Genomic DNA, 14,622 nt, shown 5'->3' on the forward strand with positions numbered 1-14,622 from the left:
GAGCACAAGCTCAGTAGTTGTGGCGCAGGGGCTTAGTTGCTCTGCGGCATGTGGGATCTTCTCGGACCAGGGCTCGAACCCATGTCCCCTGCATTGGCAGGCGGATTCTTAACCACTGCGCCACCAGGGAAGCTGGGATAAAATTATTGATGTCACTTATTAAGCTATTATGTAGTCACTTAGCAGCATTAGGAAGGTAAAGTTATAACAGTTGACGTTTTTTATTGTGTACCAGGCACTGTGATTAAATACTTTGTATGTATTTATTCTATTGATTGTCCTGTTTTACACCTAAGGCTCAGGTGAGTGATTTGCCCAAGAACCACGGCTAATGAAGAGCAGACAAGCTACAAGTAGGGATTCTGGAGCGTATTCCATCACACCCCCCCCACACACACACCCTAACCAAGCAAGTCTTGGTCTTTGCCTAATTGTATCTGTCAAACATAAATTTCATAATTGATCAGGTGTATTACTATAACAGCCTCCTGGTTGGGCTTCCTCTGTCTCTCCTGCCCCTTTTCAAACCATTCTCCACTTCACAACAGAGCGATTTTTTTTCTATAGCACAAATCTGATCATGCCACATCCCAGCTTAACATGTCTAAGTTTTCTAGAGAAAGTCAAAAGTCTTCAGCTAACATGTAAGACTCTCCATGATCTGAACCCTCCTTTCCTCTCCTCTGCCCTGTCTCTTGATGCCCTTCCCCTGCACCACATGCTCTAACTCTACAGAATTACTTGTGGTGCCCCAAACGTACCAAGGTCCTTACTATCAAGCTCTGCGTAATGCTCTTTTTCAACTAGCTAATTCTTACTTCTCTTTTTTTGTGCTGAAAACCCAGTTTAGGTACAACCTCTTCTGTAAAGACGTCACTGAACTTACCAGGCTAAGAACCCTCTCTTCTGTGCAATCATTATACCCTGAAAATAACTTCAACATTGCTGGTCATTTCCTTGTCTGGCCCTCCCACTAGACCAGAGATTCCCAAACTTTCTAGGCTCATGCATCCTTAGTGTCTTAGTAGTTTCGTCACAGTGCCCCAGGGCCAAAAGAAATACTTAATAGTAGTTAAGTCCAAACAGCTTAATAAGTATTTATGTCCTGACAACTTAATATCCATTTGAAAAAAATAATACACATAAATTAAAAGAAAAGAAATATCTTATTTCATTCTTAAATAACTAGTTGTGAGCCTGTGGGCACTGTATACATCTCAAACCTTAGAATCAGATTGGACCGTGATACCCTCATTTCCTATTCAACACTAATTTTTGTGTGGAGTTTGCTTTATATCACAGCAGCTACTGAAAATCCAGCTGCACAAAAACATAATGTCATCAGAAGGAATGTAGTGCAACCTAATATTTAAACTGTGTACTACCTCAAGCTAGTAGTTTCTGTGATGTCCAACAGATGTTGAGTATTACAATGTTTTCTCTGAAATTTAAAAGAATCTCATGGTAGACCTCTGAGTTCACTGAGGTGCCTGGCACACAGCTTGGCAAACATAGCTCTAAGCTGATTGAAACTAGAGGGTAAGTCTTTTATTTCCAGTCCCAGGTACCAACAGGCACTTAATATTGTTGAATGAATGAAAGAAAAAATAAAATTACAACTTCATAGCATGCTATTACCAAGCAGCTAGAAAACAGACAGAATTGAGGGGAAAGAAGTTTTATTACTCAATAAGAGTAAATTTAGAAATAAACTAATCAGAAGATTTTCATTTCCAGAAATTTGAGGCCATTCACTCCTGTGTTTTCAGGGAGTTGACTGGGGTACAGCAGCTCACACCTTTTCTTTGATTACCTTGGCATTGATAACAAGCATCTGTAGACTTACTAGACTTGTATGATTGGGGAATGATACAGAAGAGACCAAAAACATGACCTCTCCATCAAAAGGCTTTTAATCCAAAAAGAAAGCAGTAGGAATCTGGCTTCCAAGGAATACATAAGGCCAGAGGGCTTTGATGTCAAGATGTCCATTGTTCTAATACGGTTTGGTATTTAGATTAAAAGAAGTTAACAATATGAAATTTTTTTTTTAAGCCATGCTGCACAGCCTGTGGGATCTTATTTCCACGACCAGGGATTGAACCAGGGCCACAGCAGTGAAAGTGCCAAGTCCTAACCACTGGGCCTTCAGGGAATTCCCTAACAATACTAATCTTTAATTCACTGTCTACTTTGTGCCAGTCATCGTACCAGATGACAATACAATGGTGAGTGAATAATATACATTGCCTGATCCTTACAGTGTGATAGCACTAAGATGATGGAAGGTGAAGGGGGCTGTGGAACTACTGAAGAAAGACACAGATGTAGGACTTGGGGGAGATGAGGGAGGACCACTTGGAGTGAGTGGTGGACACCTGGAATGAGTGATACCTAAGCTGAGACTTGAGGTGAGAACAGAGTGAACTAGTATGAGGCCAATGGAGAGATGCATATTCATTCACCAAGGGGTAGAGGAGAGGAGAACCTGATGGCATAGGGATTTTACATTAAATGTAAACAATACATTTTCTGATATTGAGTATTAAGCAATAGAATCATTGTTACTGAAGGAAATCATGGAATCACTATTCTTACAATGTTCAAAAAGTAAAACAACAAATTGAATTACTTAATTATGGCCATAAGGAATTAATCAATAAAACTGTCACAATTCCTTAAGCTCTATAATTCTATGGTGCCAGCAGAATGCTAACAGTTAATAAGAAGATCAACCACATTTTGTGGCCTTTTAAGGAATATCAAAAAAACCCAGTAATTTCACAATCATGCATAAGGGAATAAAAATATAAGCTGGAAAATTAGATTGAGCCTACGAAGAAGGAATATTTAGCTTACTTTTATTTCAGTTTTCAAGGCAAAGAAGTCACACAGTGACTGGTGAGAGTGACAAAGAACACTCATTTAACCTGTAATCTTAAGGCACATTATCTCTTTGTTATGAAATACTTTAATGAAAAAGCAAAATACATGAAGTTTCATTCAAAACTCCTTTACACTAAAAAAGAGCTTTCTTCCGTGTAGTTACAATTAATTGTACCTCATATTTAGTGACTACATATATGATAAAAGTAAACTGTCTGACTTTATCTTATAGGCTAGGAAATAGACATCTTGAAGTAAGAAGAGCAAAATAATGCCCCTTTTGTCTCTTTGGAGAGAAAATTAATAACATTTAAAAAATACTATTATGAAAAAAGATTGGTTCCTATGAAAACACTATGTTTATAGTTGAATAAAATAATAATATAAAAAAATGCTGCTGGAAATAAAGTTGTAAATATATTAATCTTTTGTAGTAATTACCTCTGGGTGGCAGGACTGTAAATAAAATTTTTACCTTCTTTTTTATATATTTTTGTATTTTCCAAAATTTTTAGAAGCAGTTTTTGCTATTTTTATATCAGGGAAAAAAATTAAATACAATTAGCTTCTTTAAGGAATAGCCCATGTTTCTAGTTATCATTCCTTTCCTTAGTTTTGACAAGATCATAATTTTCTTAATGACAAAACAAAGATTTCAACTGTAAAATAAACAGATGAATTTTCCTAGAGGGAAAAATAAGCTATTATAGATCAAATGGTCTTAGTGAGTCAGAGAATAATCCTCTGAAAATTAGGTTGTTTGAAATCTCCAGTGCTTTGACGTTTAATCAGAGTGCTGAATCTTTAAGAACGTCTAAAAACTGTAGTTATTAATGGTCTGTGGCAGGGATGGAATGAAGTGCACTGTCTTCCTTTGTTTTATCTTGATCCACAGACTTAATCTAGAGGCCTGTCCTGAGGCATCCTCAACACAGCAGGGAAAGCAGGAAGCGAGAAATTCTAATACAATATCTTGGTGACGAGTATTGATGTGTGTCTGGAGCTGGGCGAACATCTTATATTCAAACAGGTGCTCGTGGGTGAAGCAGAAGATGAGTGAAAGCTAACAGGAGCCTGGCATCAGCTGGCTTCCCCGGAGCCCGGTTGGTAAGAGTAAGTAGGCAGGTGGAATATTCAGGGAGAACCATCTATCGGGGTGGGAGCAAGGGAACCTGCATGCCTGGTGCTTTCCACACACTCATCACCTCCTTTAATCCTCCCAACATTGTGGTCTCCTCAACAGCTGAGGTCCATGAAGATGTGACCCACAAAGGCGAGTGATGTGGCTGAACTCACAGGCCCAGGGTGGTTGTCATGGAAGGACACTAACCTAGATGGTAAGGATTCTTTCCTCTGGAGGAGAGGACCAGAAGCAGTCAATGAGACCAAACCCCAAACAAGAAAAATTACAATTAAGTGAACATACTACCATATCTTATAATGTTTTGTAGTGTTCAAGACACTCACCCCCGTTTTCAACTGATAAATAGATAAAGAGTTAAAGTCTTACATAAAATTCTTCAGACGCTTCTGGAGGTTCTGGAAGTAGAGAAGCCTTTGCTGGCAATTTGAGTTCATAGGTCATTATGCTCCACCTGAAGGGAGAAAAATCTTTGGTCTAAAATTCCTTTAAAATTTAATACACTGACTTTGTTCTTACCTCACATACACACATATGCACATATATTCATGAACTATGGTTTACTGTGTCTAAAATAACCAAATATGGGAAGAGACGGACTTTGGGTAATCTCATAAAATACTGAATTCATAATTTATGATTTCCATACCTTACCAATTCTCTGACTGGTGACTTCCAAACATTTGAAGGCTATGGCCCACAGTAAGAAATGCAGATGTGTAACAAGACCTCTCCTCTTCACTAGGTGCAAAGCATTCTGACTTTTCTATTCCTTTCTGTTTCACTTTTTAAATAATGCTCACTGCAATTTCTAACTAGATTATATAAGTTGCTAATGGGTCACAGCCCCAAATTCTAAAACATGTCCTACATTAAACAAACGCGTAGTACCTACGAAAAATAAATCATTCTGCATGTAACAATCTGTCTTGCCAAGTCAGCTGATACAGACATGAAATGAAAATTATGAAAATTAGCTAAATAGTCCTTCTTACCATTAAGAAAGTAAGCGTGGGATTGAGAGGAGAAAATTAATAGAAATAATACTTAATTGAGGCAAATTTATTTCAATTAGCTGTAAATATTCATTTCAAACCAAACATTGAATCATTTGGTGTTAGAGAAAAGCAATCAACTCCAGATAAATCCAGTCTTCTATCTAAAATAATTTCAAAATTTGGGAAGAACGATTGGGTAGGGACATTATTGTTGTCAGTAGCAGGATGTGAAATAAAGATCTTTCAAAGACACAAAGCATAGTAAGAGCGGTACTGTAACACATGGATTTTAAGAAAAGCATATCACAGTGGATGCCAGTGATAGAACCTAGAGGAAAATCCCAAGATTAGCATCAGTATGTAAAGAGAGCCTAGAGTGTCATTCAGACTAATAAGCCTTTGCATAAAAATTCAAATTCTGGGAGAATTCCCCAAAAGACATAGGTTATATGTTAGGATGTGTTAATGAAATAGATGTGTGTAGCTACTATTCAACTCTTGACATGAATATACTGTAAATATACATTTGAGCACAAAAAGTCATCCATTCCTTCATTCATCCACGCAACAGATATGTACTGAATGTCTCAAAGTGACAGTATTCCAGGGTCTGGAAATACAAAATTGAATAAGACCTCTCTAATAAAGCTTGTATTCTAGCGCAGAAACAGATGTAGTACAAGCAACAAATAAAATAATTAAACTTTGTAAACTCTCAAATAGGGAAAATCACAATTGGAAACATGAAAGTCCAGTTCCGTATATCTGGCAATACTTCTCTGGTCAAAGGATGGTTAAAGAATTTGGAAAGAAATCCACCCAAATGTCCTTGCACCTTTCATGCTATACCTCCTCCCTTTATAGGCAATGATTGGAGCTGATGAAACGGGAGAAAGTGGCAGCACAAGTCAGGAGGGGATGCTTATTGGTACCAGCTAAGCAGAGTTGAAGGCAGAAGTTACGGACCCATTTGGTGAGTATGTGCATTAAACAGAGAGTGCAGTGTTGAAAGCCCCTGGGAAGGAGAGTCTGGATTTCAGTGCGGACAGCCAGTTCAACCACTTATTAGCTATATGACACTGCTAATATAAAAACCTCCTGAGCCTTTCTACCTGTAAGATGGAGATGATAATGATATTAGCCATTTCTAAATTGTACAGTGAGGATTAAACGAGACGATACTTTATCAAGTAAAGTAACTAGAAGTGCCAGGCAGACAAAAAATACTATTCACTGTTACTCCACTGTCTCCGCAAGACTCAATTTTCATCTTTGTAAAACAGTCATAACGATGCTTTTCTTAGCCAGTGTTGTTTTGAGGGTCAAATAAATTACTATATATGAAAAAGCATATATGCTGTGGAATATTATTAAACATCAATTTTTTCACCTGTTCTTTACAAATGGTATTCTTAAATTAGTAAGGAAAGCACTGGAACAAAATAGTCTTATGTTTCTAAACAACAGTCCTAGCTTTTTTAATCCCCTTTGATTTGTTTTTTCTTGTGGTTTTTTTGTTTTTTGTGTTTTTTTTGCAGGTCCGTATTAAGGAATTTTACCAAGGGGGTGTTGTTTCTCTGCTAACCACCTAGAGAAATTAATTTTTATAACTTACAAGGGAAAAGCACACACCCAGAGCAGAGGAAATGCCTCACAGCATTTCCTAGGTTGCGGGGAGGGCGGTATTTAAATTTACAACAAAAAACCATTTAAAATACCTTGTGGGGTTTGGTTAGCACTGAACTGGGCAGTCGTCTGGGACACCACCTCCAGGCTCTTTGAAAGACTGGAGACTGAGTCCACTTTATGCTCCCAAACTACTGGGGGATCCCTCTCATGACTGGTTTGGGATAAACACAGACAAATGCTTGCCAGCCCAGCTTTCTTTTTAAATATTCTGTCAGCAAAAGAATCAGCCATTACAACATTATCTTATGTCAGGCAAGGTTACAATTAATTAGGTTATAGCTTATTTTAGAGTAATTACATTTTAGATTGGTGGCTCCCTGATGAGATTTTGTTATTTTCGGGAAGAGTGCCACAGATGGCTAATCCTATCAAAGTTGTTTTGATTCATGCTAGCTCAAATTTATAATGAGATTTTGACATTTGTGTCCCACTTAGGATGGAGGTTACTGCTTACTGAGCCCTGGTTGCTCCCTATACCCCAATTCTAAACACCTCCTGCATAATACTCAGGGCACACACACTGTGATTTCTTTTTACATGTGGGGCATTTAGAGGGAAAGCAGTTAAGAGATGCACGTCGAGGATACCATAAAAACAGTGATAGTTCCTTCACGTGAAGCTGTCTTCCTAACACTTCCCTGTCCCTGGGAAAAGATTATGTTTTTTAGTATTTTGTTGGTTCAATTCCTTCTCAATGTGTATAATTAAGAAGAGATATTCCGAAAAATCTAAGGTTTATATGTCTTTCCTAGTTTTAATGAAACCAGAAGATGAAGGGACCATACCTATTATACTCATCAAAAGCCCCTCCCATTAACTATTAAAGCTTTCTGAGCCAAACAGCAGTTAAAAGTAATTAGTACCAACATAGCCTTCTACATTATCTTTAAAATAATGGATTCATTAAACTAGTTTCCTCATTTTTTTTTTTTTTACAATTCATTCATTCACTCAAAAAACACATTTATTGAGTGTCTATTCTGTGCCAGGCTCTGTTCTAGACCTCAGGGGTGGACCCCTGTCAGGGGTTACCGTCAGTACAATTTTAATTATCAAAAAAAGATATCAGTACGCCACTTTCGATCTAGTTTTAGAAGAGAATTTGTTATTACCTGTCCAACATTTTGGTGCTGGCTCGTTCCAGCTTCTCAAGTATCTGAGGAAGTTGGGTGTCGTCATCGTATGAGCCTCCCCAGCCAAGAACCCGGGCGAGGTCATTTCCTGTACCCAGAGGCAGTACTCCCAGCTGACACTGAAAGACAGCCCCACAGGAGACCTCAGACAAGTTGACACATAGGGACTCTAACATTTCTGTACACCACTGGTCAGCAGGTTAGGATAACTAGCAGTGAAAGGAATGACCACTTGCCTGTTTATTCAAGTTGAGCTTATCGATTTCTGACAAAACCCAACCTACACTTCCATCTCCTCCACAAACAAGAATCCGGAAATTGTCAAACTTCTGGAATAATCTTAAACTGAAAGAAAACAGTATTTTATTTTAGTATAAAGAAATAAAAATCACGTTCCCCAATTCTTTGTCATCCTGTTAGTTATTGGTATTCATGTTCAGATTAAACATAAGAACTCTTACATATGAATTATACTATAAAAATCAATTTGAGTGCAATGTGTAACTCAAGAAAATGTCTTAATCATAAAGCAGAAAGGAGATTATAAGTAGAAATGGAGATAAAATTAGGAAAAAAGGGGAGTGAGAAATGAGAAAACAAAAAAGAAGCAGAACCCAGGAGAGAGAATGAAAGGTAAGTGATAGGAGATGGTAAGAGCCCTGACTTTTCTCTTTACTTCACAAGGATATGTTATTTCCATGAGTAGCATTTTACAAACCAGGGAGGAGAATCTAGGGCAATGATGCCCCTGAGTGGCACAGGGGCAGTTCCTAAAGAGACCCACCAAACCTTGCCCAATGTACCCCCGCCATACTCCCAGTAGCTGTTTTGCTTCCTCTTTTCCTATTCTCAGGTCAATCTTTTTACTTCTGTCTTCCCTCACCTCAAATTTTGACGCATTTCACCCTGTGAATGTACCTTTGTACACCTCAAGTGTTGTGGAAAGTTGAAAAAATATGGAGACAATCTCAAGAAGTTTCACAAAGGGAGTTCCTCAGAATTTTAGAGGATGGGTAGAAAAAATAAATGTCAAAGATATAAGATATTGGAACCATCAAGGATTATAAAACAGATATGCTAGAAAGGGAGACAAAGCTAACCAGCAATGGGAGAGACAAAGGTGAGGAGAGAGGCTAGATGAGGAAGTGTCAGGACACATGCAGGAGAAAGGAAGGGAGGTACAAGCACGTAAGGAAAGAGCTGGGTTCAAATGAAGAAGACCGGCACTCATGGGACCAGAAGGGCTTGAGACAGCAAGAAATAGGCAATGGAAACAAGAATGAAGACCCTGAAAGGACACAGTGAAAAGAGGCACAAGGAGAGACTGAGGAGAGAAACAGAGAAGATAGGAGAGGGCTAAATCCCAAAACACAAAGGCCTTCTCAGGAACTGGTATCTAAAATCTTCATTTCTACTTCTGTGTTTATGATTTAAGGTGACAGTGGAACCCAAGAGAAAAGACGAGTTGGTGTGAGTAAATTATAAGGAGATCGCAGGCTCTTGGGTCAGATGACACAATATCACCTCTTCAACAAAAATCATATATATACACTAAAAATGTATTCAAAGTGCCTCAAGGCATATTTTCCCTCTTGAAAATATATTTAAGCTTTTCCCCTCAGATTTTAGGTTATATGACATTCCAGAAAGTTTGAAATGAACAATTAACAAAAGTACTCTTTTGTCATGTATGGGAACTGAGTCTGAAATCCTTGAGGACCTGTCCTGGAGGCCCACAACAGTATCTGTGCTTTGGTTAAATAATTGATTATTTGTATTACATACAACTCAATACTACCCTCCCATGCAAATCATTTTCTCAAGTTATTTTTTGTATTTCTATATTTACACAAGTTGATCTACTTTGTAGAGCTAAGCAAACAGAACTGTTTGATGTAGGATATATTCTAAAACATTTTCTAAACAAATTTTAGAACTTTCAGCACCCAAGGAAGATATATAAATATCAAAAGGTTTATGTTAAAATTTATAATCAGAACTTTAAAAAAAGGGAGATGTCAGAAGATCAACACAGAGATGTCTAGATGAATCTGCAATTTTCATCAGCTGAAAAACCAAGTGTATTTTGTGCTCAGTGCTACATATCATTCAAACGAGATTTATCAATAATCAATTACCCTAAATGAGGACCGCCATTCATCAAATCAAACACCTGAGCTGGATTTAGTAACTGTTTAAATCGGCGAAGAAACTTTACTCCCTGATTATCTCCACTCTTAGAATTGACAAAAACCAATAGAGGACTAACACAGAATGAAAATGTTGCTCTACAGAAACCTGTTAAAAAAAAGAAACAAAACACAGCACAAGATCAATACGTACAGCTTTCTCTTTTTAAACTCTTAAAAAAACTTCAGAGGAAAAAAGATAAATTCATAAATAAAGAACCTTGTTTATTACTTTAACAATGTTATCATTTAGCACCCCCAAAAGGAGACAGGTTTATTATTTACATACTAAGACCATAGAACTTATCTTTTAAAATGTGCACTATAATGAAAAATCATACCAAAGATGGTAAAAGTATTAATCATAGATAAATTGAGATCCACCACCTGCCTTAACAACACTTAATTATTAAGAGAAACCAATCATAGTCTATAAATTCACAATTGTTAAAGGATTCATGTTCATTTTCAGCATTATATTTAACTCCTCCTTGATAAGACCTTAGAAACTATTTTTGAATCTTATAATAAATAACAGAACTTTGATATATCAGGGCTTGGTGGGGGGGGCTGTTAATAACACAGGTTAACAAATCATATCTTCTGCAGCTTATAATACCTATGATATCTACTGGCATCATTTATATAAAAAGGTTGAAAAGCATAAGGCACTTTATCGATGCAAAACACTGATAAGAGTTTATGGTAAAAGCCTTTTGTAATATGGTTTGCTTACAAGGAAGTTATTAGTATGCTATTCCAAAACCAGTGCCGTAAACAGGTTCTTCAGTACGTACAATTAAGTTGTAAAATTCCAGAAAAAGTGAATGAATTTATAGGAGTAAAAATTCCTACAATGAAATGGTAAGAAAACACATTTCAATAAGAGCTATGCTAATGGGCAGCTTCAATTACGGAGGGGGAAAAATTGCTTATAAAAAATTAATCTTTTATTGCATTTTGTTACAGAATAACGATCTTATTTTATTTGCTGAAATGTTAAGTCTTATGCACCGTAATTTCACCACTGTGTTAATAGTTATGTTTCTACACCTTAATTTTAAAACATTCTTTTATAAATTAAATGTACTGTTCGGCAATTGAAATGGAATTATTATATAAAAACTAACCAGAATAACCAATTACAGTTCTATTTATTCTAGGAAAATAGATGTACATACCAACATTTGATATACCAGGAATATACATACTTACACTACTGCTACATACCATCAGAATCGGTGCTGTTCAGTGCAATTGGAGGTATGACAGATACTCTACATTGGCCAAGTGGACATATAGGATGATATAAATCTTTGCAGGCAGTGTGTACCTAATAACAATGAAATAAACCTTCAGGAATCATAAAAACACATCAATGTTTTATTAGGGTATAAATTATGTCTAAGGAACTGGTAAATGAAGATCAAGTGCATCCCAAAATGTTCAGTAATTCATAAATTACTGTAATGACACAATATTTATACTTCTAAGGAATGGCCTAATCATTTTAGAGATGGGAATTTGATTTGGTCTGTACAGCCTGTTTTCATGATTGTCTCAGGCAAGTAGTATGTAGTCAATAAATGCCTGGTGAAGGGAAGGAGAGCGGAAGAGAAGAGGAAGAAGTGCAGAGGAAGGGAGGAAGGAAGGGAGGGAGCAAAGGAGGAAAGGAGGGAGAGAGCGGGGAAGGAAGAAGGGAAGCGAACCAGTGAGTGTCAATATCATTGTCCATAGGAAATGATGATGACATCTACCTTATAAAATTCTTACAGAATTTAATGAAGATAAATACAATCTGTAATGTGTCTGCTCTTTCTGCAGTGATCTATAACTTTCTATTCACACCTCTTTTATAATATTGTCATGTTATTATAGTTATAAGTACATCCATGCCTATGTTCTCAGCTAGACTTCTGGCTCTGTAAGGAAAAGGAAAAGGTCCTATTATTGCCCCCTCATCTTGGAAAATGATACACATCACAGGCACTCAGCAAGTGTGTTAACTCTGTAGAAAAAAAAAGTTTCAAGGTCACTCAAGCAGGGCAAACATATCAAGTAGGGCCCAGGCAATTTAGAATAATGTATGTACTCAACTAGAGAGCCTTTAAATGTTTTATTAGTAAGAGCAGGCACTTCATAAAGCACTTATTTAATAAGGCTTTATTTCATTAGTCCTTTTAGAAAAGTGGCATATCAATTAAACATGTATTTATCAAAACTTTTGAGAAAATAATTGAAATTTCATAGCGATTCTTGTTCTGCTGATGACCTAATTTTGGACCGTTTCCTGTTATGACTTATAATCATTAACAATCCAAATGGATTTTAGAAAAATGAGCAGGCACAGATCGCTTTAAAAGGAATTTAAAACGTATGAGAATCATAGGGCATTTTGCTCTATGATTATAACAATGTTAAATGAGAAAAGCAGAGATAAAATTGTACCTTCACTATTTTTACAGAAAAGGTAAAACTATGCCCAGAGATTGGACAACAGCTGGAAAAATTAAGAGTTATTAGGATTGTGGAACTATGACTATTAGGATTGTGGAACAGTGGTTTGGTTTTGTTTTGCACCAGGTGACTATGTTTAGACACTCGATGTTTTGCTGTTAGAAACTCATATTTTAAAGGCATCATAATATCATAATGGATAAATGATAGTGTATAGGAAGTCCAAGATTAAGAGGCATGTAACAAAAGTGACGGTGGCCCAGAGACCTGCATGTCTAACTGACACATGGAATGATTTCATGCAAAGGTGATATTTAAGTTTGCCAGGAAAAAAGAGGAAAGACATTCTAGAATCATCCCTTCTACAGTCTGTAATGATACTTCTGTCCCATTTGCGAAACTTTTAAAATGTGGCAGAGAGTAGAACAAGCAAGTAAAAAACCAAATTTAACTCCTACTGCTTTTTTTTTTAAACTCCTACTGTTAAACTTAATAAAGTTTAAAAACTGCTGACTAATTTATCCCTCCCCCGCTTTCCCTTTTGGTTACCAGAAGTTTGTTTGCTCTGTCTGTGGGATAAATTAGGAGTGTGGGATTAACATATACACACTATGATATATCAAATAGATAACCAACAAGGATCTATTATATAGCACAGGGAACTATACTCAATATTTTGTAATAACCTATAAAGGAAAAGAATCTGAAAAAGAATACATAAACATATATATGTAGGTATAACTGAGTCACTGTGCTGTACGCCTGAAACTCACACAACATTGTAAATCAACTACAATAGAAAAAGACAACTATTGACTAAACCCAAGTAGAGACCTATATATTACAGGTAAAGACAACTTACATAAAACCTTTCTAAAATAACTCATCACACAGATGACCTGCTTTCTTTTCAAAATGTTATAAAAGAATAGCTAAAGTTCCAGAAGTAGAGAAATAGACTTCAGTAAATGCAGACTAATAAAAATAGTGGTAGGGGCTTCCCTGGTGGCGCCGTGGTTGAGAGTCCGCCTGCCGATGCAGGGGACACGGGTTCGAGCCCTGGTCTGGGAAGATCCCACATGCCGCGGAGCAACTGGGCCCGTGCGCCACAACTGCTGAGCCTGCGCGTCTGGAGCCCGTGCTCCACAACAAGAGAGGCCGCGACAGTGAGAGGCCCACGCACCGTGCTGAAGAGTGGCCCCCGCTCGCCACAACTAGAGAAAGCCCTCGCACAGAAACGAAGACCCAACACAGCCAATCAATCAATCAATCGATCAATAGAAATGCTGTAGAATTATTAAAAAAAAAAAAACCTCGGGGGTTAGTTCTGTGAGACACTGCATAAAATTATATATAAAAAAAGCCCCCGCACAGAAACGAAGACCCAACACAGCCAATCAATCAATCAATCGATCAATAGAAATGCTGCAGAATTATTAAAAAAAAAAAAAAAACCTCGGGGGTTAGTTCTGTGAGACACTGCATAAAATTATATATAAAAACAAGAAATAGTGGTAGATGCATACATCAGTGGTTGTCCCCCCCAAAAATAAATCTTAGGTGGGATGGAATCTTGATTTATAATCTTGTTTACGTGAGCACTCCTTTAAAATAAGGAACAGCAGAAGGGGGTTTTCAGGGTTAGGTTTGCACCAAAACTCCAAAGAGATATCTAATACAGTCTGCATATTATATTAAATGGGATAAAAGAAATAAAAAGTAACACCTATGTCAATAAAAGAGGCAATCGATGAAGAATAACAAAAGCATGGGGATGAAGAGAATCATGTTCGATTCAAAAATGAAAAAGAGGGGACTTCGCTGGCAGCCCAGTGGTTAAGACTCCTGCGCTTCCACTGCAGGGGGCGCGGGTTCCATCCCTGGTGGAGAACTAAGATCCCCGCGTGCCGGGCAGTGCGGCCAAAAAGAATTAAAAACAAAACCAAAAAAGAAACACAAGATTGTCTATCAGGCCTGACTAAAAAATTGTAGGACTGGGCTTCCCTGGTGGCGCAGTGGTTGAGAATCTGCCTGCTAATGCAGGGGACACGGGTTCGAGCCCTGGTCTGGGAAGATCCCACATGCCGCAGAGCAACTAGGCCCGTGAGCCAGAACTACTGAGCCTGCGC

General features: G+C 37.4%; 1 protein-coding gene across 8 annotated transcripts in view; it reads right to left on the reverse strand.

Annotated features, from left to right (window-relative positions):
- Nucleotides 1-14,622, reverse strand: part of DGKH (diacylglycerol kinase eta) — a 175,631-nt gene that overhangs the window by 50,198 nt on the left and 110,811 nt on the right. For all 8 annotated transcript variants that reach the window (XR_003682539.2, XR_003682538.2, XM_055089442.1 and 5 more), the window contains 5 exons: nucleotides 11,267-11,369; nucleotides 9,986-10,145; nucleotides 8,084-8,192; nucleotides 7,827-7,966; nucleotides 4,397-4,481 (listed from right to left, as the gene is read on the reverse strand). Coding sequence is in view for 6 of the 8 variants with exons in the window: in XM_055089442.1 (XP_054945417.1) it covers nucleotides 4,397-4,481; nucleotides 7,827-7,966; nucleotides 8,084-8,192; nucleotides 9,986-10,145; nucleotides 11,267-11,369 (597 nt within the window). In the remaining 2 variants the exon portion in view is untranslated. The remainder of the gene's footprint in view (nucleotides 1-4,396; nucleotides 4,482-7,826; nucleotides 7,967-8,083; nucleotides 8,193-9,985; nucleotides 10,146-11,266; nucleotides 11,370-14,622) is intronic.

Source organism: Physeter macrocephalus, chromosome 13 (genome assembly GCF_002837175.3).
Source record: "Physeter macrocephalus isolate SW-GA chromosome 13, ASM283717v5, whole genome shotgun sequence".
Taxonomy (NCBI): Eukaryota; Metazoa; Chordata; class Mammalia; order Artiodactyla; family Physeteridae; genus Physeter; species Physeter macrocephalus.